Source organism: Bradysia coprophila, unplaced genomic scaffold (assembly GCF_014529535.1).
Source record: "Bradysia coprophila strain Holo2 unplaced genomic scaffold, BU_Bcop_v1 contig_324, whole genome shotgun sequence".
Taxonomy (NCBI): domain Eukaryota; kingdom Metazoa; phylum Arthropoda; class Insecta; order Diptera; family Sciaridae; genus Bradysia; species Bradysia coprophila.
In genome coordinates, this window is record NW_023503584.1 from 1,862,338 (window position 1) to 1,888,986 (window position 26,649).

Genomic DNA, 26,649 nt, shown 5'->3' on the forward strand with positions numbered 1-26,649 from the left:
TACAATTATTTAAAAATGAATTAAATGAGTAGAATCGATCAAATTATAATGCTCCGACTTTACTTAAAATTATTATTTGATACTGTGTGACAGTAGCTCAAAGTTTTTCCTTGATATTTGGTCACAGTTGTGAAACTCAGCATCACTTATGGTAATTTTCTAGAGAAACGCTATATTCCGCGACGAATTCTTTTTAATTTTCAGCTTAGAAATACTAGAATCGAATAGGATTTGAAATACAAATTTTGATGTGCACGGGTGAGACACGAACTCACAACCTTCAACTTGCCGCGCTGATGCTCTAACCAGCTGAAGCTTATGGTAATTTTTCGTAATTCTTACAATCTCAGATTTCCATCGATATCACTGTTGCTATAACTAACGTAAACAGCGCCGCTCTGTTCATTAATAAGTGACAAGAGTCGTTCAACAACAAAGTTTTGGGCATACACTTAAAAAACCTTTTAAAAAAAGTTTGGCGATGATTTGTTTGATTAACAAAGTTATAAAGACAACGAAAACAGCAAAATAACATCGATGTTTTGCTTTTTATATAGATTTTGCAAGTCATGCACAAAGTTTCTTCGTAGAAGGACTCTTCTCACCTATGCATGTTCTAAGAAACGAAGTAAAATGTTCGAAGTCAATGTCGTACAATACTTACATCAAATGAAGTACCAGATACGATAGGTAAAACTGCTGACGTGCTGTCTCTGAAAGGTTAAACGTAGCAAATTCATCAGAAAATTAAAGGCTCGGGACGGACACGTCAGGTCGAACTGAAACCTGAAGCTCAGATTACGTGAATATTTTTAAAACTGAACCAGAATTGAGAATGTTTTATACCTGAATAAAATTTGGGTGAAATTTGAAGACCAGTAAAAATTCAGGTAAATCAAGTAAGATTTCAGATAAATCCCAGAATTCACCTGAAACAGCGCCCATTATTGGTAGATTTATGTAACGAATTTACTGAAATGTATCAAAATTTGAGGAAATTTACGTAAATTTACCTAATATTTACTGAATTTATCGAAACAAAACCTCGGTAAATTTCAGTAAATTCTGTAAATAAACTTATCAAAAATAGGCCCTGATCCACACATTCAGATTCTGGTGAATCAGGTCAGATTTCATCTGTATTTTTTGTGAAAACTGACTTGATTCACCTGATCTCATTTATTTTTTATTTAACAGACTTGAGGTAAATTTGGGTCATTTCAGTTAAGACTCATAAATTTTCAGGTCGACTTTGAATAGAATGCCCAAGTGAGATCTTAGAGTTCAGATAAATGAAGACGTTTAACCTGCCACGCCACATATGTTATCGACAACGACGACAACGACCCTGTGATCCACCTGTGTGGTAGAAAAGGCGATTGTTGTGTTGATTGGCGAGTTATGATTCACTTCAGGTATACTCTTCAATGAGTATATAGAAGAGAAACTAGTCCCACATATACCGAGATGACAAGCTCTTAATATGGTTCTTTATATAGTAAAATTGATGTTAAAAAAGTGAAATACAAGATCTGAAATCAACCGATTAAAAATTCTTTGATCGATTGAAGTAATAGACCCGATAACAATACTGGTCTGCTTGCCGTCTGTAACAGGTCAAAGTGTTCTGAGTGCCTGAGAGTGTTCTCTGCAATCGAATTTGTTGGTAGATTTCCATTGAACGTTCAATGAACCTTGGAATGCTTACAACAGTTCCATGGCGGTTCTAGTCGAATCAAATTTCAGTCTCATCATCGTATTCGAAAACTGTTTTGAAAGAATTTTAGCATCACGGGTAAAGAGAAATGTAAAGTTCCCGAAGCTGGAAGTTCCGACGTTTGATGGTTGGTTTAATAATTGGACTTAATTTCATGATATGTTTACTTCGATGATGGTAATAAAACCTCGTTAATAAATAGCGAACAGCTGGTGAATTTGTCAGGTGAAGCAGAGGATATTGTCAGCGAATACAGAATTTCCTATTCAAATTACCAAGCTGATCATTGCTGAGAACGACTCAAAGGTGTTTTTAGTCAGTGAAGTCTTTTTGTAAAAATCCATCCAATCTCATAAAAAACCTACAAAACCTACAAATATTTCGAGTGATCCACGCACTAGAAATGAAATATCTAAGCGAAATATTCACGAAAATTGTTTATTTTCCATACAAAATTCTCCCTCTATCACCTATTGTACTGGCTGTAAATGGTGTTAACACCGTCGTTATGCGAACCCCTCACTCAATCTATTATTTACACACTCAAACAGCATTTATTAGATAACTGGTATCCAAGCTTCTTCCAAATAATTTCAGCAATCAACACAACTGTACTTCCAATCCATCCATAGACGATAAACATGGGAATCGGATATGTGTCAATGGCGTCGGCGTGATCAGTTTGCGTACGATTTACGAACAGTTCGAGCTTTTGTTCCAGGAATGCCTTGTCACTTAAATATTGTTTTCTTCGCTCCCATTCGTCATATAATCCCGCACTTTGAAGGCGCTGGATAATTTCGTTTAGCCGTTCAATGAATGGAAATGCGTCATGCACAATGTATGAATTGAAGTATTTGTCAATATGTCTTTCGGTAATGTGATAGCCTCTGATGCCCAACTTTCGTTGAACTCTCAACAGTTGATTGGCAGTGTGTAGTGGTGATATATAAGCTAAAGATCGGTTGTACGTTTCGACTATTGAATTGACATTTGCATCGACACGAATTTTGTGGTCCCAATCTTTATGTTTGGAGAGGATTGTAAGACGCTCAATTGTTTTATTTTTCTGATACATGGTCTGAGCGAGAATAGGAAACGGAGAGTTGTAGATATCTTCAACTGTGTGTACCTGAGGCTGAAGAATCGGTTGAGTAAGATAGCTCTGCAAATTCGATAAAATGCCGTTTACAATAACCATCCCGACGAATGTTAACGGAACGATAAGAAACACTTCCGATCGATGAAGTCGTTGGTATTCAATGGAAGTGTTGTCATTCAACAACAGATTGAGGACATCAATCACACTTACCAAAAATAAACGTCTCTTGTGTGCAATGTACCGAACGAACGTTAGGATCAGTATGACTCCGATGAATATAGCCAAAGAGTAGCCGAAAAATGTATCTTTTGTTATTGCTTGCAAATAGGCTGCGAATTCGCCGTAAAGCAAAGCCTCAGGCACTATGATCACGACCGTATGATAATTGACTATTGCCATTGGGTTTGGGTAAATTGAAATTGTTGCTCCCATGACCACGTCGAATTGATTCTCCATCACTTCTGACCTTGACGAATCATTGAACTGTAGTACAGTATATGATGCATTCATAGCACGCAATGCGACAGGCCAAAAATAATCCTTTGAACGGATCATCACACGAAGTGGATGTTGTTGAAAGTTGGAATTTTGCCTGAGAAAGAAATCACCAATTGTATCACTGCCGGTGACATTGACCACATTAAAAATTCCGAATGGATTGAATGTAAAAATATTTAACGAGCCAGTAGAGTTCGTCGATAGGTATGTGGCAGCGAAAATGTTTATAATTCGCTCTTTCCAGCTCCATTCAAATAGTTTTTGTAGATCTTCCCATAAAGCGACCTCCTGAAAAAACAGTCCAATCTTCATGTTTATTCGGAGCCGCTGAATCTTCTTGACTAGACTCAGCAAATTCTGAATCTTTGCGAAATTGGAATTGCCGGGAGAAACAATCACAAACATATTTTTGCTGTTGATCCTTGTAGGTCTCGCAATTCCACTAATGTTACCGTCGACAGACTTAAAAACATGTATGCTCAACGGTACGAAATTTGAATCTTCTTTCGTGGTAATGAGACGATTCACGTCGATTGATTTATCCAACAAGAGTATGTTATGGTCAAAGTCAAAGTAATTATTTAGTTTACGTATAAGCTCCAGTTCCTGGTATTCACCACAGATTATCGGCAGTGTAACTGTAATTGTTAGAAGAATCTGCATTTTTCAGTCAAAACTTCTGATTTTCTGAGTAAGGCTATAAGGTGTCCTGTTATTCCCGCGGACGCTTTCGATATGTATTCAGTGACCGCTCGAATTAGACTAACTGGTTGCATCAAGTAAACTGTTAACGATTCCCAAAATAATCACTTATCGTTAATAAAAATCATGAATTATTAATTGGTAAGCCATTTTGTGTGGAATATGCAGTAATATCAAGTGTGACAAATAGAAACGGGTAATAAATATTTACAATAATTTATTTAGATTATTAGAAATCGACATTTACAGCACCCCGAAATCATTTAAAATGAGTCAAATCTATTGTTAAGAAAAATTGCTGTAATCGATCATTTTTATTGTTAAATGGCTGGTTAACTAATAACTAATAACATTACGTCCTTTTTCGAATTTTTTATTTTGATAACACGGCATTTGGAAGCACTTGCTATTTGCTAATGTACTATTTTTGCTATAACACTTCATTTCATTTTTGGGGTGAATAAACTAGATCTCACCATTAGTTTAAGACTGAATTCGAGTTTTAGTGTAGTTAGTACTGACAATATTGATAATGCTTACAGCCCCTGAGCTGTTCATGAGAACCAGCACCAGCGTCAGCCAGGGCTTGTGGAACAGTGAGGACTTAAGATTTACATTAGAATTGGTAGAGGAACAAATTGTAAGATTTACAGTGTAAAAATTATGGCTCTCGATAATTTCTTCATTTAGCAATAGTAGCTAAAAGTAAAAATTTCACCATTTTGAAAGACTCCTTTGCGAAGCAACCGAGGAAGCCTTTGAATGGTGATCCCAGACTAGTTTTGCAAGCCCTATTGAACAACAAAAAAATTATTTTTGAATCAAAGTTTTCTGTTACATTTTCAGAAATTGCACTTTTAGACTACCATCGGTGAACTTTGGACGCTTTCATACCTTACTAGTATGAGTATTTTCCGTCGATGTGGTTGCTTATATGGTAGCTTAGAGTCTCAGCTGTAGAACGATACCAAATTTGGTATGCGGATGATACTGCACTGCACTATGCATTTGATACCCCAGAAGTACTTGAGCACGCAATGCAATGAGATGCTTCACTGTTGAACGATTGGTTATGCCGCAATGTTCTGACAATGAACGTCGGAAAAACATGCTACATGACGTTTGGAAAAGTCAGGCATCTTCCCGACCTCAACATTAAAATAAACGACGAGAACATCAAACGAGTCAGAACATTCAAATACCTCGGGTTAGTTCTTGATGAAAACTTGTCATTCAGCATCGATCATGTGATGAAAATGATACGTCCATTCATTCCGCTGATGTGGAGAAGAGGGAAGTATATTCCAATTGGAAAGCGAAAACAACTTTTCGTATGTGCAGAGCCATATCGCATATATGTTGCCGATATACAGTGCCGGATCCAAAGCGAAGTTAAATCGGTTATAAAGATTGCAGAATCGTTGCATCAAAGCTCTATACCGCTTGCCACATCTTACTCGCTCGACGTACCTTTATTCAACTAGCGTTCTGCCGGTTGAAAAACTTGCTGTAGTCGAAAGGGTCACTCAACTTCATAAAATTGTGAATAGACTCACTAAGCACAATTTCGATATTCGACTAAATCGTGAGTTTCACTCGTATCTCACTCGTCAGTCTGAAAACTTAAGATGCCCTGGTAATCATCCAGTCTTAAAGCAAGCGACGTACGAATATAACAGTTTTTGTAATAGCCTTCGTCAGATCAAGTGTATTAAAACCTTTAAATGTAAACTGAAAATCGAAGTTATGAGGAGTTCCGGTGATTACAATGTAATTTCGCCTTACTTTTATCTGAACTGAAATGTGCAATCTAGTTTACTTGATTTTTTTAATTGACCTGAAGCAAAGCACCTAGCAGGGTAATAGAGGTTTTTACACGTCAAATAGAGTAGTATGTTGGTACCAATAATACCATTAGCAGCCCTAATGGTAATTTTGCAATGACATTATGAAAAAAAAGGTATGGAAATTTTTGCATACTTCGATCAAAATACTACTTTATTTTTTTCTATTACCCTGCTAGGTGCTTTGCCTGAAGCGACTCTGTGATATATGTAGACGTAGACTAACGTTAAGACAAAATTCTGAAAAAAATTCTTAAATTAGGAATAAGGATTGCGATGACTAGAACTTTTTAGACCAAATTTTCATCGAAAATGTTTTTTACTTTTTATAAGCTTTAATGTTTTTTGTGTATTTATATTGTTTAATTAAATTTTCCCATGTTTTTTAGTATTCCGCACATTATAACAATGGAATGATAATGAATAAATGATTTTTTTTAAAATATGCCATACTTTATGCTGTGCTGTATAATAAATATTGATGAAAAAGTTTTGCATCGAGGTCGCTCCACTCACAAATCTAGAGCTATCTAGAGGAATTACCTATTTTCCTGATGTTAACTTACACGTTTATTTAAAATTGTAAGCCTCACCTTGTTAGCTGAACTGTTCCATGTAAAATCTGCAGGATGACGTCTGTTATCGATAACGGAAGGGAAAATAACGACTCTGATTAATGCGTTTTTTTTATAGCAAAACGCATGTTCAAATAAATGAAGTAAAAGATTCGAAATCAATGTCTTACCATACTTACATCAAATGAAGGAGTATAGACGATACTAAGTTAGAGCACTGCGCCGTTCAGCCACGCCGAGGCCGCCGTGTTAAAAATCGGCGGCGGAAGATGGCTTGTGAAAGTTTTGGTTTTAACACAGTTTGGGAGAATTTTGCAGCAATTTTTTTCGTTGGCTTACAAAATTGTGTACGCACCTATCGACTGGTAGAGGGCAGTACAATAAAGTCATGAATGTACTACATGTGAAATGGTAAATCGTACGCGTGTAGTACGAGTGAGATCAGCTTAAACAGCTAAAGCCTTTGTTGAATGTTTGATTACTTTTTTGAATGGAAGCGGTTTCGTCTAATCCATATGAAACAAATATCTCTGTAACTGACTTCTGACCTGCGTACTTCTATGAGATTTGATTCGATTGTAGCAAAACAGTAGAACAAAATTGAATATCGTCAGGTATTTTGATTTGGGACTCATTGTGGATTCCAAATGATTCCACACAAAATGTGTTTAACAAAAGAGGACCTAGATTAATTTCATTTCAGCTGGCGATCGCGTGCCTACCAAAAATTCCGAATGTGAAATATTAGTCCTTTATTGGTTAAACAAATTTTGTGTGGAATCATTTGAAATCCAAAACTAGTCCCAAATCAGTAAACCTAACGGTATTCACTTTTCTTCTACTGTATTTTAATTATGTTATTCAGCCGGCTGAGCCGGCTAGCCGCCATAAATATCATACTAGCCGGCCGCCGAAGGGTGTCGGCTACGTTTTAGCCGCCAACTGTCCATCGGCTGAACGGCGCAGTGCTCTATACTAAGTCAAACTGATGATGTGCTGTCTGTGAAACGTTAGACGTAGCAAATTCTTCAGAAAATTAAAGGCCCACGACAGGTCTGATCGAACTGCAATATGAAGCTACGTGAATATGATTAGAAATGAACCAGAATTGAAAATGTTTTATGTCATTACAAATCAAAAGTCAGGTTTCAGGTAAATCCCAGAGTTCACGTGAAATCTGAAGCAGGGCCTATTATTGGTTTATTTACCGAATTCACTGAATTTATTGAAACAAAATTTGGTAAATTTCAGTACATTTTGGTACATTTTGGTAAATTTCAAAAATCCTCTTCTACTTCATTGTTGGTACGATCTGTATTTTTCGGTTGCTACCGTTATTCATACACATAAAGAGAACAGCAAGATCAACACAAAATAATGAAACGTTAAAATAATCACCAGCTGTTGCTAGATGAACATACTGAAGTAACTTACACTCTGCTTGTTCTGTATATAACAATTTCTTCACGAAAATGTTCAGCGGGGCTCTGTTGGTCACGGAACACTATGTGCTTTTTGGATACAAGTTACAATTTATTTTTAAATCGATCCACCCTAATCATCATGTCATCAAAAAATCGACTCAAGTGACTTTCCTGCAATATATTGCTTCATTGGTTGTACTCACAGAGAGGAGAATCCTTCTAGCTGAAATATTTTCTTCAGCGATGCTTTTTGGGTCTCGTCTGTTTACTAGCAAGGGACGCATCAAAATGCTCTCAAGAAAAGCTTCCACAGTTTTTATTATTCACTCAGTGGTGATGTGTGAGTTAAATTGTCTGTGGGAAAGGGCCATCGTTCCTAGGAAACTATTATGTGCCTTACAGACGTAACGTTAAAAGTTTGTGTCAGTCGAAGGGAACAGATATCTTTGAAAATGGTTTTAATTAAGTCAAGGCTGTTTTTATGAGCATTTTGTGGGGTATGGAGAACAGGAGGTCTGAAAATGTCAATTTTCATAGAGAGATTCTTATAATTAGAAATTTCAAGGTTCAAAGGCAAAAGTTTTTGAAGAATCTAATTCGTTAACTTTTCTTACGTAGTTTTACCTTTAAAACAGATGCTTACATCGCCTGTATATGAATGGATTCGTAGTTACATGATATCAACCAACTCAATACCAAGGGATTGTATCGTTTTCTTCCAACTAGAATAGAATTAGGCCATCGATATTTGTCAATAACATGGCTACACTAACTGTCGCCATCCAAAATTAGTTAATTAATTTTTCCGTTCATTCATTCATCTATTCGTCCATATGACGTACATATTTGAATTTTCGAAACCTACGCCGCGGGTGTTTCTGTACAAAGTGGAAAGTGCTCTTGGTAACTGAACAGCATTTCTTCTTTCGTTTCGATTATATTTTCTTCTACATCGTATGTAGTGTTTTTGCAGATTCTATTTATATTGTGGGTAGCTGCTGTCTCCAAATTAAAAATAATCAAACTCTTAACACTCCTACTGTACGTGGGATAAATAAAATATATGTTATTGGACAGATGCGTCAAGATTATTTATTTTCTGGAGAACCAACAGCACCTAGCATAGTAAAATATTGTTCAAGTCTCTAATAGAGAAACATTTACACTAACGGCATGACCATCAAACAGTGTACAAATGAAGAATTGCATGATACACTGTCGTAATCTATTACCCTACTCACATAATCAATATTCTACTGCTTTCCTTGGGATTGAGTGTCGATTTTTCAGAACAGTACAGCAGAGCCTATGGGAACGAGTACCACATGTGCGCGAAATTAGGCGGTTCGCCTTCGGCTCTCACAAACATCGCACACATGTATTACTCATTTACATAGGCTCTGCTGTAATCTACTATTATTTTGCTTAGGAGTAATTGAAACTAAAGAGAAGGAAACCGAAATTGGAAGAGGAAATTTGTTCTGAATAAGCTGTTGATAAATTCTCTCTTTATTCTTCGAAATAAAACAAAAATGAGATTTCCGAGATCTCCATTGACATAGAGTCACTTAGACTGTGTCGATTAGAATTCGTTCGAAGAAAACTCCAAGAGTTCTTATGATTTCGTTCACATGCATTTGATTCAGGGGATCACTGAAATTGCCACAGGTACTCGCGAATCCATGGAACATGTCATCGAATCGTCTGTGGCCGCTGTTATCACCAAAATTATTTCGTAACACTTGGTAGAATGGCAACTGTTTGAAATACAAAGATCGATAACTACACCACAAAATAAATTATTTCTAATGTTTTGTACCATATCCGGTTGATCACGCGACGGCATCAAATACATTGGCATCCTGACCGAATATGCTTCGTCATTCGAAACTAAAGACGGGTGAACGATAGCGCTCGCCTTGAAATAATCAGAGAGTTCCATGGCAGCGTCTGTACCAGTTCGTCCTCCCCAGCACATACCAAATATCGCAAACTCTTGCACGCCCTGCCTTTGATAATACCTCACTGTGTTTATCAAATCCGGCTTCACGATTGTTTCCCAATCCCCAACGCGTTGTATGAAAGCGGCACGTTCTATCGGACTATAAGTGCAGCAATGAAATATGTGTGAAAAATATACATAAAAGTACAATTCGTCACTTACGTTATGGGCACATTGATGTCCCAATGATCGCCACGAAAGAAATCGGGCAAAGCGACTCTAAAACCACCAGCTTGAACGGCCATGTGGTCAGTAATTTGTTTCATATTAGAGCTTGAAAATCCAAAAATGTCATGGACAGCAATAAGCATTCGCCTTTTATCAATGTTATCGGGGGCCTCGTAAACAGGTAGATTGCCAATATTGATGAAACGGCCGCGAGGAATATAATCGGCGTAAACTGATCTGCTCTGCAAATTTTTAAAAAGTAAAAAAAAGGTTGATTTTCGTCAGATGCACATCCGTTCCACAGAGTTCGAGTAGGCATGTTCGATAATTCATTCGATTGATAAAATATCGATTATTTCCCTGGAATCGATTATCGATATTTTCAGAAAATCAATATCAATCGAATGTTTTATCGATAATCGATAAATATCGACTGAAAATCGATAAATATCGACTGATAATCGGCAAATATAGACTGATAATTCGATTTTCAGTGGATATTTGTTGATTATCAGTCGATATTTATCGATTATCGATAAAACATTCGATTGATATAGTATCGATTATTTGGAAATTTTATCATCGATTGATGATATTTTTCAGTGAACATGCCTAAGTTCGAGAACAAGCTATTTCTCTCTTAGTCGTTGCTTGCGCATTAAACCAAAGGCAAATTTGACAGAAAAATTACCCAACGACTTTTACTTGGTATTTTTAAAAATTTACCTCAGCATCAACAGAAGACAAATCCTGGTCGTAAATATCATGGCAATGAGTTAAGACGACCATAAAGGCTATGACAAGCCACCGTTCGAAACTAGACATTTTGTACTGGAACTCTAGCACCGATTTACTTTTATTTTGCAAATAACCTCTAGATCGTTCAAAGATGTACGATGAAGTGTGTGAGAGGATAATTATTTTATAAAAAATGAATTGGCGATAAGATAGAGAACTTCTTCAATGACTTTTAGTACCGTTATGAGATTATTTTGAAAGTTTTCATAGCGATAAGATTGATCTTAAGAGGCATCATCACTTAGCTAAAGTAGAAGCCCACATTTTGGCTTTGAAAAAACAAGTTGTTTTTGACTTTCTTATAATTTATTCATTTCCGAACTAAGGTAACAGAACAACCTGAACACTTTTTAGGGTTAATTTGTACATGTGTAAGTACAAAACAAACTCGTTGATCGTTGCTTTTATCGTTCTCTACTCATCACAATGTGGTGTCACATCAATTAGACCTATCGATAATAATAATTATACGCCTGACTACACGGACGTTAATCATAATTTGGGACGAAATTTATGTTTGCAAGAACGAACGATGCCAAATAGTTTGTCAATATGTACATTGTCTATATGTATCGGTAACTAAAGTTCTAAGGAATTTTGTAACAAATTGATGTTTCCACTTCGTAGAGAAACGGTTATTTACATGCTTGCTTATGCACGGTAAAGTGCACTTTACATCACTGTTTGCGACAGGGAAAATGCACTTACCGTCCACAAACATGTAATTTATATTTATATTCATTGGGAAAGTTATGATCTCGGTTGTTATGTAACTTTACGTGATACATGCGTCGAAAATCATATTTTTCATAATTCAAGCACGTACTTTTGACGCTCTCAGAATTTTTGTATGTTACGGCAATGTGTGTAAATATTTGTTTAGGCAAGTGTGAGATTTGCGGAACGAGCCGAAGGCGAGTGGAGTAATCACACATGTCCAAACAAGCATTTACAAGCAGTGACGTAACACATTTTACATGTTTGTGGACGGTAAGTGTATTTTTCCTGTCACAAGCAGTGATGTAAAGTGCACTTTACCGTGCATGTAAAAATCTAATACACAACTCAGGATAAAAGTGAAAAGTCTCGTTTTCATGCGTCAACAAAATTCACACGAAAGCTCTACTTTTCATCAATAGTTATGTAAAAGTGTGGTACTGCTCCTAGCATTATATTCATACAAACTATGATTTCTTGTTGAGAGCGTGTGCACACAGCACATTCAAGGTAACACACACACACATGTATCAAAATTTGGAAGCTTTTTGTTTCTGACATAAGGGCCATTATGCTAAAAGCAGTGCTATGGTAAAAGAGTATAGTACAACATTAAATTACATTACATCATTCAATAGCCTTTCATAGACGGTTAGCATATTAACAGTTTTTTTTATTTGATCTATTACTTCATTTGTTTTAAGTATTTGCAAAATATTGAATTCAAATCTTTTACTTCATTTTTTTGAACTTTTTTTTTTGACTAGTCACATTTTCTTTAAAGCTGACGATACTCCGAAAATTCGTTCAAACAGATAATGAAAGTAGTGATTCGATGCACTAAGACTAGTCTTGGGAAGCAATTGCATGTGGATTTTTAAGTCATTAAATCCACCTTAATAGTCATAGTGTTCGAGTGGTACTAACGATATTGTCCCAATCGATACATGAAATCATTTTTTGAAATACATAGAGAGACTTTGTTTTCGTATAACCACAACTAATTGATTTTGTTGAACGGTCTATGATTGGATCAGATGTCGCTACTTTAAAAAAAATCGCTTATTGAACAAAAATCTAGATTCATACAATTTAAGGCTTATCAATATTCGCGGTGCACATTAGTCTACGAATACTTTTAACTTTTGCTTTTTTTTCTCTGACATTTTTTTGTTATTAAATAATTCCGACCATGTATGTACATACATTACATTACCAGCTTTATATTCATGACCCTATTTACTTTTATATTACATTTTTAAATGCGCAAAATTCATTAAATTTTACAAATCGAACACGCACACCTGATATAATTTATTTTTACCACTTTTGCGTACTTTAGCGAATACAGAAATAAAGATTGTTTTAGACTTTAGAGCATAACACTTTAATATTTACTTTAAACATTTTTATGAAATGCCAGACAATATTTTAATTCAACGAGAAGAAAAAAAAAATGGGGAAACAAATTTCCATATTTTATCAGTAACATTTTTACAATAACTGCGTGTAATATAACTGTCCAATAAACTTGTTGATTGGAATATAATGCACCACCACAACATTAGTTCAATTGCAGTTGAAAGTAAATGTTTCTTTTTACTGTTCAACCACATTAACTCCGGTGTTTTTAAACTATTTCAATAATGAATAAGTTTTAGCCTTTTTATTTATGAGAAAACACCGTAAAATAAAGTAATTATCAGATCCGGTTCAGATCAGAATTGTAACAATTTTTTTACATCTCGTTAAATCGTAATAACATTTGTTGTGGTAATTCTGTAGTATGGGCTGCGGGGTTGTATGCATTCAGTAAGTACTGAAATTATATGGACCGCGATGAGACGGTAAACCTATACTTATGACATGTATTCAATCTTTTGTATATTTCTCTACTGTAAAGTGCACCTTACGGTGGACGAAGCGAAGTTATAATCGTTCGATATATAATAGTACATTAGTACATTACTTACCAATAGGGCAAATGATGGAAATATTCTTCTTGTGTGAAATTTACCGATCGAGGCGTAACCAACGTCTCTGAATTTAATGTAATCCATACATGCGGATAAATTTGCTTACTCACTCTCGCCGTCGGCTCTGGATACAAACTTCCCCCTCGTGAGTAAGAAAATGTTCCAGCAGGGTAACATACTATTACATTCAAACAAACCAAATATAATGATGAAAGGAATACTGCGTGCAAGTAGAGATGTTAGCAAGCATTCCATTCAAACATTTCTCATAATTTTATTCATTAATCGTTAATCCCAATGAATTATCCGCAGTATCGACAGTCTCGTATCAATGGAAAGAAAATATTTTGTTTTCTTAAGGATAACGAACGAACATAATATAAATAAACGGATAGATGAAGATAATTTGCGTTCCATTTGAATTCGGGGAATTTGTTGCTATCGAAATACTGCTAGTTGTGGTGTTTTAAGTTAAGAAACACAACTCACTGAATTAATAAACATTCTTATGTTCTATATTCTAAACTAAAAGCCAAATAAACGGGATGATTGAAAGACTCTTAGCGATCAGTCGAGAAATACCATTCGTAATAGCAACTCGTTGTTCGTTAGTGTCGTCCTTTTGATTCAAGTGAAGATGTACGCACAATGTGAAACCAAATATAAAAAAAGTGAAGCTAAAGTGGTACAAATAGACGAAGGACTATTTGAAAGTATGGAACGGTTGCAGCTGTTAGTCAACACCGCAGAAACATCACTGTCCGAAATGGTTCAAGAGACAGTTATTTCGAAGGTAAGCTTTTATCTATATGGGTCCATTCCTAAATGATGTCACGATAGGCGTTTGAGTTGCGACTTGACTGATATAGGTAAAGAATTTTTTTGTAATTGTAATGGCGAAATTCGAGAATGTAAGAGACAAACGTTTTCACAGAACTAGTCAAAATAAAATAAATTTCTTCGTTCGAATACTAGCTCTATTGTCGAATTGAATCTAATCACAAAGCTCTTCAGTATTTCCTGCTACAAGTTTCTGTATTAATTACTAAAATAGTGTGAAGGGAAACATTTCAATGATATTATGCTCACAGAAGCCAAAATGAGAATGTTAGGATTTAAGAGTGAATTTGGGAACACTTCAATGTACGACCAATTAAAATACAACGGTTGACGGATATCTCAGTGTTTGATACCATTCGACAGCATCAGTAATTCAACAACGCTTGTCCATAACTGCTTTCATTTCGGTTGTAGAAGATGTAGAAGTCAGGCAAAAATATCAATTAGGTCCGCGTCTATATGCAAAAGTAATTTGATTTTAAGTTTACGGAGTGGTGACATACCTCACTTTACAACCCAAATAAAAACAGTTATGGGCAAACGTTATTCTAAAATTTACTCAGAATAGTGTAGCTGTCGCATAGTACCACTAAGATATCTGAGAACCGTTGTATTTCGCCTTCATGCAAGTTGGTGATCTTCACGGTGATCTCAAAGATTTATGTGCAACCGAATTCGGTTGTGACAAAATTAATGAACCCGGTCCCTAACATAAAATCAAAATTATTTTTGGTGAAACATCGGTTAAAGGAACAAATGCAGTTGGAGCTTCTCATTCAGTTGTTCAAAGAACTGATAACGACGCGAGAAGAGCAGGCAGAACAACCTGGAAAAACAACCGCTGTGTCTGAAAAGGAGCAGGAGCTGGAGGCAAGACTATCTGTTTTGATGTACTTGTTGAAAATTTCTAAAAACAAAACTAAATCTCTTAGGATGAACTGGTGCTACTTGCTAACAATTTGTTGTCATTGCGATTGCGACGGCGGCGGATTGCTAAGTCTCAGGTGAGAATGAAATTAATTTGGACAAATGGTAAATAATTAACTTTTTATTCCATTTTCTTTTTCACAGAACTGATTTTACAGTCGCCACGCTACGCTTTTGTGCATGTTAATTTTAAGTGATTTAGAACAATAAACAGAACAAACTGTAGAACTGAATTCAGGCTTCAGAATTACTTAAATCAATCTATTTCTACAACGATTAAAGTGGTAGATATTTATGCTACTAGAACTGCAAAACGGTATCTCGACTTCGTCTCGAACCGAGATACTGTGTTACAGTTCCAGTAGCATAAAATATTATAACAAACGCTAGGCTATACTATAAACAAGTGAAATAGATTTGAAGATTGGTAATTATAAAAAACACTTGTGGCGAACAATATCACACACGGCGAGCATATCAGCAGTTTTACATTTGATCTATTACTTCACTTGTTAAATTCAAATCTTTTACTTAATTTTCTGCGGTCGTTATTGATAACGAGTTAACGAGCACTAATACACAAACTTAATGACGAATAATGATAGCGTGAAAATAGATCGAAATATCACAAAATTAACCAACTGCGTTAACAAATTTTTCTGCTGGTAGATGCATTGATTCTGTCTGAGCATAAGAATTACGAGAAACAGTAATTATTATATCTTTCGATACGTTTTACCAGACCATTTCATGGTCAAAATGTATGTTTTTCTGAGCGATACCTTTCCTTATCACGTGATCAACATTCAATTATGTTTGTTTAAAAAAAAATTAATTGAAATTGCTTTCCAGCATGTAAATGTCTCGTTTTATATAAATGCAAGTGTGTAAAGAATCATTATTCTGTCATTAAGTTGGACAGTTCATACTTCAATTGACATGCAGTCATTTTTCCACTGTAGACAACTAATTTTTATCCTCATTTCTGTCTGCAAAGAATGTTTTTAGCCCCGTACGAAGTACTGGGGGCTTATAAGATTAATATGCCGTTTGTAACACGTCGAATTGGAAGCAGACAGTAAGGGCAAAGCATTTGGTTATGTTAATAGAAGACGAATCCGCAATAAAAAAATGTCCGTCCGTCCGTCTGTGACCCCTCTAGCATGAGTAAATCACAACCTTTTTTCAAAATTCTTTTTTTCCCCGATTGGTATCGACAAAAGTAAGGTCAAGTTCGAAAATGGGCATGGTAGGGTCGGCCCTTCCAGAGCTAGGGCCCTATAGGTGTTTTTCAGCCTTTCGACGATATCTACCGAAATACGCACGCAATAGCTGCTTGTGATATATCAAATGAAAGGTATGAAAGGTATGAAAGTTGCTGAACATTGTTTTTGGGTAAGATCCAACGTGGGCTTGTTGGGAGAGCTCAAAGGTCGTTACTAGGCCCTAAGTGTTTTTTGCACATAAATCGAGTAAATCTCATCCGATTTTGCCAGATTTAGTTTTTTATGGAAGGTAATTGAATACCGAAAAGAACGTGGCGATTTTGCTAGTTTTTGTTTCATTTGAGAGATAATTGAATGCCGAATAGAATGATGGCAAAAAAAGTTTCAAATTTGGTCCCTTGGACTAAGGCCGCTACTCGGCCCTAAGTATTTTTTGCACATAAATCGAGTAAATCTCATCCGATTTTGCTAGCTTTTGTTTCATTTGAGAGGTAATTGAATATCCAATGGAAGGTTGGCAAAAAATTTGGTGCTTCTAAGATAATGTCGTAAATTGTTGGTTTTATTTGAGAGGTACTTCGTACGGGCTTTCGTAATTGCGCTATGCGCAATTTTAAAAATGAACACTTTCAGTAAATTTGACCATGCCCAACTTGACTTGCATTTTGGTAACAGACGCATTAGAGGGTTGTAGACGTATTAGGGTTCCGGGCGTATTACGGCTACGGACGTATTATGGTTACGGACGAAATAGGATTACGGGTCGTACGGGGCTAAGTCGCAGCAAACGCTCCGACTGTTCTGATGCCTTGTTTTTTTTAAATATTGTTAAGCACTTATATCACATTGGCAAAGGGTCTTTTTAGTTTTAGTTTATTTCAAAAAATTCATGTTTATCAATTATCTGAACGTGCCCTTGGTTAGCCTCTATAAAAATCTTATTTCATCCTTGAACAAATGTTCTTAACTTTCTAGAAACAACAATCGTATGAAGATATAAAAACTAACTCATTGTTTGCTGATAAGGCAACGTCAGATTTTCTTAACGCTAAATGCCACACACTAACGCTAACGCTAAATCCGTACGCTAATGGCAAATGCCGACGATAAAGGCAACATTAACGAGTTAGCCGACGCCATGTTGCTTTTAAATTTAACATCTGTGAGGCCAGCAATATCAGGCACTTTTTCATCTCTGAATATATCAGCAATCGCTGTTTGAAATTTAAAAATTAATTCATTGCCATATTTCTAAGGTCCATTAATATGAGATTCGCCTTTTATTTGCAAGAAATTTACTGAAATTAAAAATTTATTTATGAAATATGGATACATGGTCGGACATTTTTGATTCCAATTCGAATTGATTCTATTTCATATTGCACTGCATTTGATTTCTTTAATCTTACATCAAAATGGCCGACCATGTATCCATATTTCATAAATAAATTTTTAATTTCAGTAAATTTCTTGCAAATAAAAGGCGAATCTCATATTAATGGACCTTAGAATTTTGGCAATGAATTAATTTTTAAATTTCAAACAGCGATTGCTGATATATTCAGAGATGAAAAAGTGCCTGATATTGCTGGCCTCACAGATGTTAAATTTAAAAGCAACATTGCGTCGGCTAACTCGTTAATGTTGCCTTTATCGTCGGCATTTGCCATTAGCGTACGGATTTAGCGTTAGCGTTAGTGTGTGGCATTTAGCGTTAAGAAAATCTGACGTTCTCTATTGTTCAAAGGATTATCGATGTTTCGATTGTTTTCGTTTTCATCTTAGACTACCTCTCTAAATAAGTTTTAAACAATTTTAGCAACGATTTTCACTGCAAACCGTAGATAATAGTGCACTGAATTGTCTCGTTTCATCTGCTATCGGAACTGATGACAATAATAAGGGTTGAGCTGAGCACTAGCTAGAGTGTTCTCTTATAAAGTGCATCGAATTTTTTTGACGTAGTAGATTTTGTATCAGTAATGATTTCGTTGCGATACGCTAATCGTTTCTTAATCTAAATTTGATATCAAATCGTGTGTCACTCGATACCAAACGAGACTTTTTACTTAGATTAAAAATATTTCGCATCTGCGCCTTCTATTCGGCTCGGGATACAAACTTCCCCCTAGTAGGGGAATTCTACTAATTCACTACAATTTAAACACTGAGACTTGGGGATGCTGTCCCCGGAAAATGTCTTTATTGATCGATCGTACAGTTGTAACTGAGGCTTTTCCATACATATTTTTTCGTGTAACTGTTCCAGTGTACACTTAGATGTCTTTCATTTTAATGGCAATCTTGATCAGTAATTCAGCGAATGTTCATGAGATACAATTCTCAACAATTGTACTGCGTTTCCTTTCATAATTTGTAAATTTTCCTAAACAAATTGATTAACTAGAGCTACGTGCCAGGCGTATCCCTATTTCTAATTCCACACACTCTACACTCTACATATGCAAAATATGTTCGAGAAAAACATTTGGTTCAAGAAAATGGAATTAATTACAAAAGCAAGTTAAAATACAAAACAACAAGACAATAGAGAAGGAGTGATACTGTCAACAGAAGATTTTCGTAAATTTTATCAGCCCATAATGTTGATTGTCTAAACTCTCACTAGTTCATTGAGCGTTTAACTTTAACTACTTTAAATTCACCAGAACTTTTGGCATAAATTCACTAAAAAAAACAAGAATTCCTAATTGCTCAATTTGCAATGTAAAATACATTTCAATTAAACGTCGCTGCGATGTTATAGGCGACAATATATTAGGCGATATTATAATGCCTGATTTCCACCGATCAAAATTCCATTTGTGATAATTGGAAATGAGATGATGGAAACAACAAACATTTACTCGATTATGTAAACATTTCGCTCTAGCGAAGCAATCGAAAATTTTAATACAGATGTTTCATTTGTTATTCAGCTGAACCGATAAAAACATTATACCACTGAAGTAAATATGATATGACGTGCATATAGTTCATGGTGAAAATGTTATATTGCAGAAGTACAACAGCACAGAGAGATATGTTTAACAACAAGATGATTTATAGAGTAGGTCGCATGTATGCAAATCGTCTTCTTGATCGCATCGATACTATAAGCAAGTACAAACAGAGAAGGGAAATAAAATAACACAAATTGCTGTTATGTCTGTACTGTCATTGTATAACATCTACCTGCCATTCATGGGATTTATGTGGAAACGAAATTTGGGTTATGGCACTCACGTTTGGTGCTAAATAAAAGTAACAGCCAAAATATGACTGATACGAAATGTGGTGGTGAGCCTTATTGAAGCAAGACGTATGGAACCATATTCTCTGTTATGGACGCCGTGGAGCTCATCAAGAGAAATGTATGTTAAAATAGATGAAGTAATAGATTTTTTATCAGTTAGTTGAAAATACTAGACTTCCATTTTCAAGTAGTGTCAAGTAGTGGAAAAAAGCATTGTTCATACGGCATTGCACCATAGGATCTATTTTAGGGTAATTATATTCTCTTAAATTTTTCTAAAATAACAACAAATCCGTTATATTCTGATGGTATTTCAGAGAAAAGTCCAAAGTTACATGTTTTTCCAAAATTTACGTGATCAGTACAACCGATTTCATTGAGATGCACTCGAATTCACCCGAAAAAATGTCGTCTTACATAGAAAATGTTAAACTTATACTAAAGGAGGTACAAGATTTGTGTTGAACATTAGATACTTCGAACAACAGAAGTGCCAGATTTTATACTACAGTTGAAAGACAACGTTCATGACTGTGCACAGAGTATACACTTCAAAATTAAACAGTAATAGATGATTATTTAAATCTCCATTTTCGGCAATATAATACACATTTTTATGCGACGACATGTATATTTCGATTGTATTTATCACCCAGCATTTAACCTTTCCATATCAATGAATATTGCATTGCATATTGGACAGCAACTTACCGAATTTAGAAACGTAAATAAAAATGCGAATACACAATGCCAAAGGTTATTGCATATTAGATTTGTGCAATAAAACAGATATATCGGAATCATTTGAAACAATTTTCGCAAAATATATTTAAGTATTTTCGGTTTGAATATAAAATTGTAGACAGTGAGAAAGATCTAATAGGCTTTACCATTTTGGATGCGATTAGTAGAGAATGGAAATTCGTAAAGAATAGGAGATCGATATGATGCAACCTATGAAATTTATAGAACTTTTCTTGGTGGTCATATGGAAATGTCTACACCTGAAACCTAAAAAATTGTCGTCGAAGTTTTAAAAATATAGAAAAGTACTTAATTTGTCTCTACAACCGTTGGATACGGGATTATAAAAATTAAGTAGTTGTTCGGGGTTCAATTAATTTTGAAAAGAGATACTCTGGGTGCAGTTCATCTTATGTAATAAAAAAGTCGTCGTTGAAGGGTTTTAATTTAATTTTATATTTACTGTAACTTCCTATACAGGGAGGTGTTGTGGTTTGTAAATGATTTCAATTTACATTAAGTGAAACATACTAGACATCAAAATCTGAAGTGAAAGCATTTTTGCTCATGTTGTCTACAGCTGGGCTTGAACTAGCAACCTCTGGTTTATAAATCCAGCGCCTATCCAACTCGACCAACGAGACGAGCAAAAATGAAGTCATTTCAGATGTTTATGTGCCACATTTAACGTTAACCACTAATGCCAACAATATTCATGTCATTACTAGCTCACAGGCTCGCATGAATATTGTTTGCCACACATCAGTAACTACGCTGATCTATCCAATACACTTCGTCTCCATTTGATGTCTAGTATGTTTCACTTAATGTAAATTAAAATTTGTTGGTTTCACACCAGAGTTCATAGGAACTCATAATTCTGTATTTGTTCAGTTGAGTTAGTCTCATTTCTCCAAACAATGGCCTTAGTTGGCCATTGTCGTAAAATCCACACTATACGATGACATCGAACTGATGCCGACTATAATCGTGTAAATACGAATGGAGAACGAAGTGTATTGGATAGATCAGCGTAGTTACTGATGTGTGGCAAACAATATTCATGCGAGCCTGTGAGCTAGTAATGACATGAATATTGTTGGCATTAGTGGTTAACGTTAAATGTGGCACATAAACATCTGAAATGACTTCATTTTTGCTCGTCTCGTTGGTCGAGTTGGATAGGCGCTGGATTTATAAACCAGAGGTTGCTAGTTCAAGCCCAGCTGTAGACAACATGAGCAAAAATGCTTTCACTTCAGATTTTGATGTCTAGTATGTTTCACTTAATGTAAATTAAAATTTGTTGGTTTCACACCAGAGTTCATAGGAACTCATAATTCTGTAAATGATTTCACAAAAATTTGGTTAACAAATAAAAAAAAAACTAGATTTTTAATTTTATTTTTATTGCGAGTGCGAGCCTAACATAAATTGAGAAAATTAAAATCTAGATTTTTATTTGTTCAACGAAATTCTTGTGGAATCAATTATTTTCAATCCACAACAACTCCCAAATTAGAAAACATGTCGAATTTGACTTTACTCTCTCTGTAACGAAGCGAAAGCGACAGACTTTTTTATTACTTCTTTTGATCTAACATAATTCAAAAGAAATTATTAATTCGAACTTTGTTACATCAATACCCTCTCTTGCAAACAAACTTCGTTTTGACGCTGTCAAAATACCGCTTTGTTCCTTTGTTTGTAGAATCATACACTGTTGACTAATTTCTAATTTTACATGTAAAATGCAAAGGCTGCGTTGCATTTTTACCACCTTAGCAAATGAAGTTAGGTTGCTACAGGGGGTATTGGTTACATCATTTAACATACTTTTTGCTGAATAAGAGCACATCAGTCAGAGCTCGTTCGTCTATTGTTATCGTTGTTTTGAGAATAGACCGAACTGACTAATTTCGTCTGTAAAAGGTATCTGTGCTCCAGGGCCTATTTTACGGAAACATGTTTTTCAAGTTTTTGAAAGTTTCCAAAATGTTTCTGAAAAGTTTCTTAAAGTTTCTGAAGTTTCTTAAAGTTTCTAGAAAAGTTTCCTTAAAAAACTTTAAGAAACTTTAAGAAACATTTTGGAAACTTTCAGAAACTTGAGAAACATGTTTCCGTAAAATAGGCCCTGCTGTGCTCTCTCTAAGGAATTTTCATCAACTGTTCTACGAAGGCCGTACTAACCTGTCACATCGGTTATTCATCTGTTATCGATAACAGCGACCAAAATAATAACTAGCTTTGAGCAATATGGTCCTTTATATAGTAAAATGCTCAAGAAATTGAAGTACAAGATTTGAAATCAACCGATTAAAAATACTTTGATCGATGAAAGTAATAGAGCCGATAATAATACTGTTCAGTGTACAGTGTTCATATGCTTGCCGTCTGTAACAGATTAAAGAAAAGCAAAACCACTGAATACATATCATGGTGGTCTTCCATGAGTCATAGAGTCTTGAAAATTGGTTACTGAGGAAAAGTTAGGAAAAGCGCAGAATTTTCAAGCCGGTACTTGTCGCGTGAACATTTTGATGCGTGGAAATATTTTTGAAGAGTGAACATAGTTGTTTGGGGAACAAGGCCGTGGGTACTCCACTAGTTCCATAAATAAATGTTCATCAAGCCTGACGTCAGACTTTCCTCTGAAAATAATGTTCTTCATGCAACATGTCTATTCAACTTCAGTGTCTAACATCATTTTCTACACACGTACAACTTGATCCTAATTATGCTGTTAGAACTAGAAATAGATTTTCTTATCGAACGTCTGAAAATTCGGTAACCTTCCTGTAAAACGCTTGAAACAATAGACGATTGTTGGCGACATTCACATCATTTCTATACAAATGAAAACGCAGAAACTCGATGTTCATCTAATGCATCTAGAATATATTTTCCATGCAAGAACTTGATTTCTGCTAGCTTTGTACACAAGTCTGTTTGATGCGCTCAACCCTTCAGTAAATTATTTATTTATCACTTTCAGCACAAAGATGGATGTTACGGTTGGGAAAATGTTTTTGTTTCTTTATTAAAATATTATTATTGTTGTTGTTGTTGTTGTAGGTTATTAGTGTTTGTAACATAAATTTATTGACCTTTTGATTAGCATAAAATACAATTGCTCAAAAGGCAGACAAATTATAAGCTGCGATTCAGCATTTTGTATTATAGTTAAATGAGCAAACACAAAGAAAATAATGCACCGAACAAGTACCTCATCATCCATATCGATGAATATTTGCGTGTTATGAACACAGGACAATGTGTTCGTATTATACCAGCAATATTTTATACGAAAAGTGAATGCAGCTGATCGACCTTGATGGCTGGAGGTGTCGTTGGTATTATATAGATATATGATCTAAGAGCAGTTCATATAATATTATAAGTATAATAATGTGTAAATATCTCTCTGTAAAACGGTTCGATATCAATAAGTGACTATTTAATTAAAATATTGCAAATTGGGATTGGTGTATCCGCATTTTGGTTTGGTATTATATTTTAATGCAAAGCTAAAAGAAAGGTAGAACACCGTCAATAATCTTAAATTTTATTTAAGCAAAATTGCATGTAATTCAAACATACCTGTTATGTATAGCCATTCAATTTGTAATATTTTTGATATTTCGTTCAGATAATGACTGCGTTGTTTGTACGAAAATATGATTAATAAAATGAATACTGAAAAGTTAGCCATAGAATTAGGTTGGGTGTGTAGGTGTTGCTGTAGCTAAAGATCAATTATGTCAAATATATTGCAGAAACAATTTTTGTTTTTTGAATCGCAATTTTTGTTTCAATTTTTTTTTTGTGAGCAACTAATATTCTAATGAGATTGCATTTTACGAAACAACCACACGGATAATCTTTCCTAAAATGCCGTTTTGTCTCTCAGTATAATTATGCTACACCAGACTGGTGTTGGCTTCATATCGGAACTGGTTAAAAAGAACACAAAATATCATTCGGCAATAAATTTTGTAAATTAATGATTGGAACGTGGGACATTTATCTATATGCTGTTGGTGTTTTCCATAACTGCTGCAGTTGACCTAACCATCGTTTTTTTTAGAGCAACAAAAAAAGATGATGGTAAAATTCACAGATTCTTGTTTTATCACTATCATCGTTTGGAACATTTTGCTATTGTTGTTACAAGGTTTCTCGTTTAACTCGTCCATTGAATTAAATCTTTTCAAACTCTATCAAATTTCAAAAGTCACATTTTTTATGACAAAAATCCGGATGCTGTCCATACCGTGTTGTCATTAAGAATTGAGTCAAGATTTCAATCAAGGAAATATAAATTGATTATGGCGGCAGAACTACTTATTTACGGTCACATTCTTATATGATCCTTACCGATATTCGATTACCGATGTTTCCCTGAAATATATTAAAAATGTCGAAGGTGGGGAAGATTGGTCACGTGGTCCAGCCATTTTTATTCTGTAGCGAACATTATGTGGCTATTTGTGTAGCGAACATTTTCTAGCTTATATGTTTCCTAACAGTATATCTGTTATCGACAATGACGAACTAAAACAAACGATGAAGTAAAGGATTTTGTATCAATCTATGGAAAGCTCTTACATCAAAAGAAGTAGTAGACTCGATGTTTATTTTGAAAAATGTAGAAAGTTTTCAATGACAAACGTGACTCAACAAAAATTGAAATGAAAAGTGTCACGGTAGTTCAATCAGTTACAGCAACGCACTGAAAAAATGAAAATTGTGTACTCGATTTCAACCTGTTCCAATTTATCACATGTCAATCACATATCCACAAGTACACCGTGAACCATTTACATCTACTCATGCGTACTCTAACGGCACGTTGCCTAGGCGTAACCTTAAACATATCGAATGTCGACACGATCAAGGAGGAACAGATCCATGGTTGTCCTTATGAAAAAGATATTCTCGGTCAGAAACGCTAAAGCCACCATAGAACACCACAATGTTTCCGTTTTTGGCTGTTACTAGTTGTGGATTTCAGAGAAAGAATTCTGACCGATTTTCGTAATTTAGTTAGTAATGTGTTAGTTCTCGGACACTCTTAGGTACACTTAGGTACATTTAATTACCTATACATCGTACGAGTCTCACCTGCCTTTCTCAAATGATCTAGTTTTTAGCTGGATATAAACTCACGCGAATTAACCAAATCTACAACGTCTCAACTTCCATTTGGCTTCCACAATAATGAAACTTTAGAATTGATAACATGCAGAGCATTTATGCACTTCAATGGTCATCTGGAGCAAATATATCAAATTTAAAACTCAACATGTTGCATTTTATTTAATCTTCTCACCATGCCACCATATTAAACACACAGTACACAGACAGACAACAACAAAAATAAAGAAGCTTCCATCTCTGTTATGTGATGGTCACATCATAAAAGTAAAAGTATTTCGTAATTCTATTTTACTCTTTTCTCGTTTAATATATTTATCTCGAAGTAATTAATCTCAGACCTAATAAATTCATTAAAAATGTTAATTTGATCAGAAATGTAACTTTTGCCCGGTGAAGTTTGTTTTCATTTTTAATGGAAATTTAATTAGCCTTTAGTCTCGCGTCAGATTTTTTGGTAGGGATTAGCATAATGATTGTGATGAGTGGAATCTTTCTTATTTTATTATTATTTTTTGTTCATTATTTAGCATTGTTGTGTCTCACCAAAGACGTGTGTTACCTGTAGTTCAACGAATATAATATGAGGTAATACTACAATAAAAAGTGACTTTCGATCACGTGAATTAAACTCTGTTATGGTGGAGAGACAAATTTATGATTTGAAATTATCTAACATCAATGATGTGACTTGATTTATAAATTTGCGTTTTGTTGCTTTATTCTTCACGTCCTAATAAATTGAAAACGTTTTTAAACGCTTCATTATAACTTTTGCGCTTTTACTATTCGTAATTATTGCTTATGGATGTGGAGCATGTGGTTCGTGTTTTAGTGGGAAGTTATCGTTGAAATTATATTTGAGGTGAAAAATCTCGCTCCGCTCGTATGGAATGCTGCTGAATTTAGGATTACACTATCAACAACCAAGGTGGCATGGTGAACTCACTCTGTTATGAAAATACGGAATACCACT

General features: G+C 35.0%; 2 protein-coding genes across 2 annotated transcripts; one reads left to right on the top strand and one right to left on the bottom strand.

The window, feature by feature from the left end:
- Nucleotides 1-9,356: 9,356 nt before the first annotated feature.
- On the bottom strand, nt 9,357-10,915 carry LOC119079387 (uncharacterized AIM2 family protein C30D10.14-like). The gene is made up of 4 exons (XM_037187273.1): nt 10,759-10,915; nt 10,027-10,274; nt 9,682-9,964; nt 9,357-9,619 (listed from the first exon to the last, which is right to left on the bottom strand). Exons 1-4 carry the CDS (start codon nt 10,855-10,857, stop codon nt 9,431-9,433), a joined length of 819 nt encoding a protein of 272 aa, XP_037043168.1. The 5' UTR covers nt 10,858-10,915; the 3' UTR covers nt 9,357-9,430.
- Nucleotides 10,916-13,819: 2,904 nt separating this feature from the next.
- Nucleotides 13,820-15,440, top strand: LOC119079689. The gene is made up of 4 exons (XM_037187747.1): nt 13,820-14,316; nt 15,114-15,233; nt 15,296-15,367; nt 15,435-15,440. The coding sequence occupies exons 1-4, from the start codon at nt 14,161-14,163 to the stop codon at nt 15,438-15,440; spliced, it is 354 nt and encodes a 117-aa protein (XP_037043642.1). The 5' UTR covers nt 13,820-14,160.
- The last annotated feature ends 11,209 nt before the right edge of the window (nt 15,441-26,649 follow it).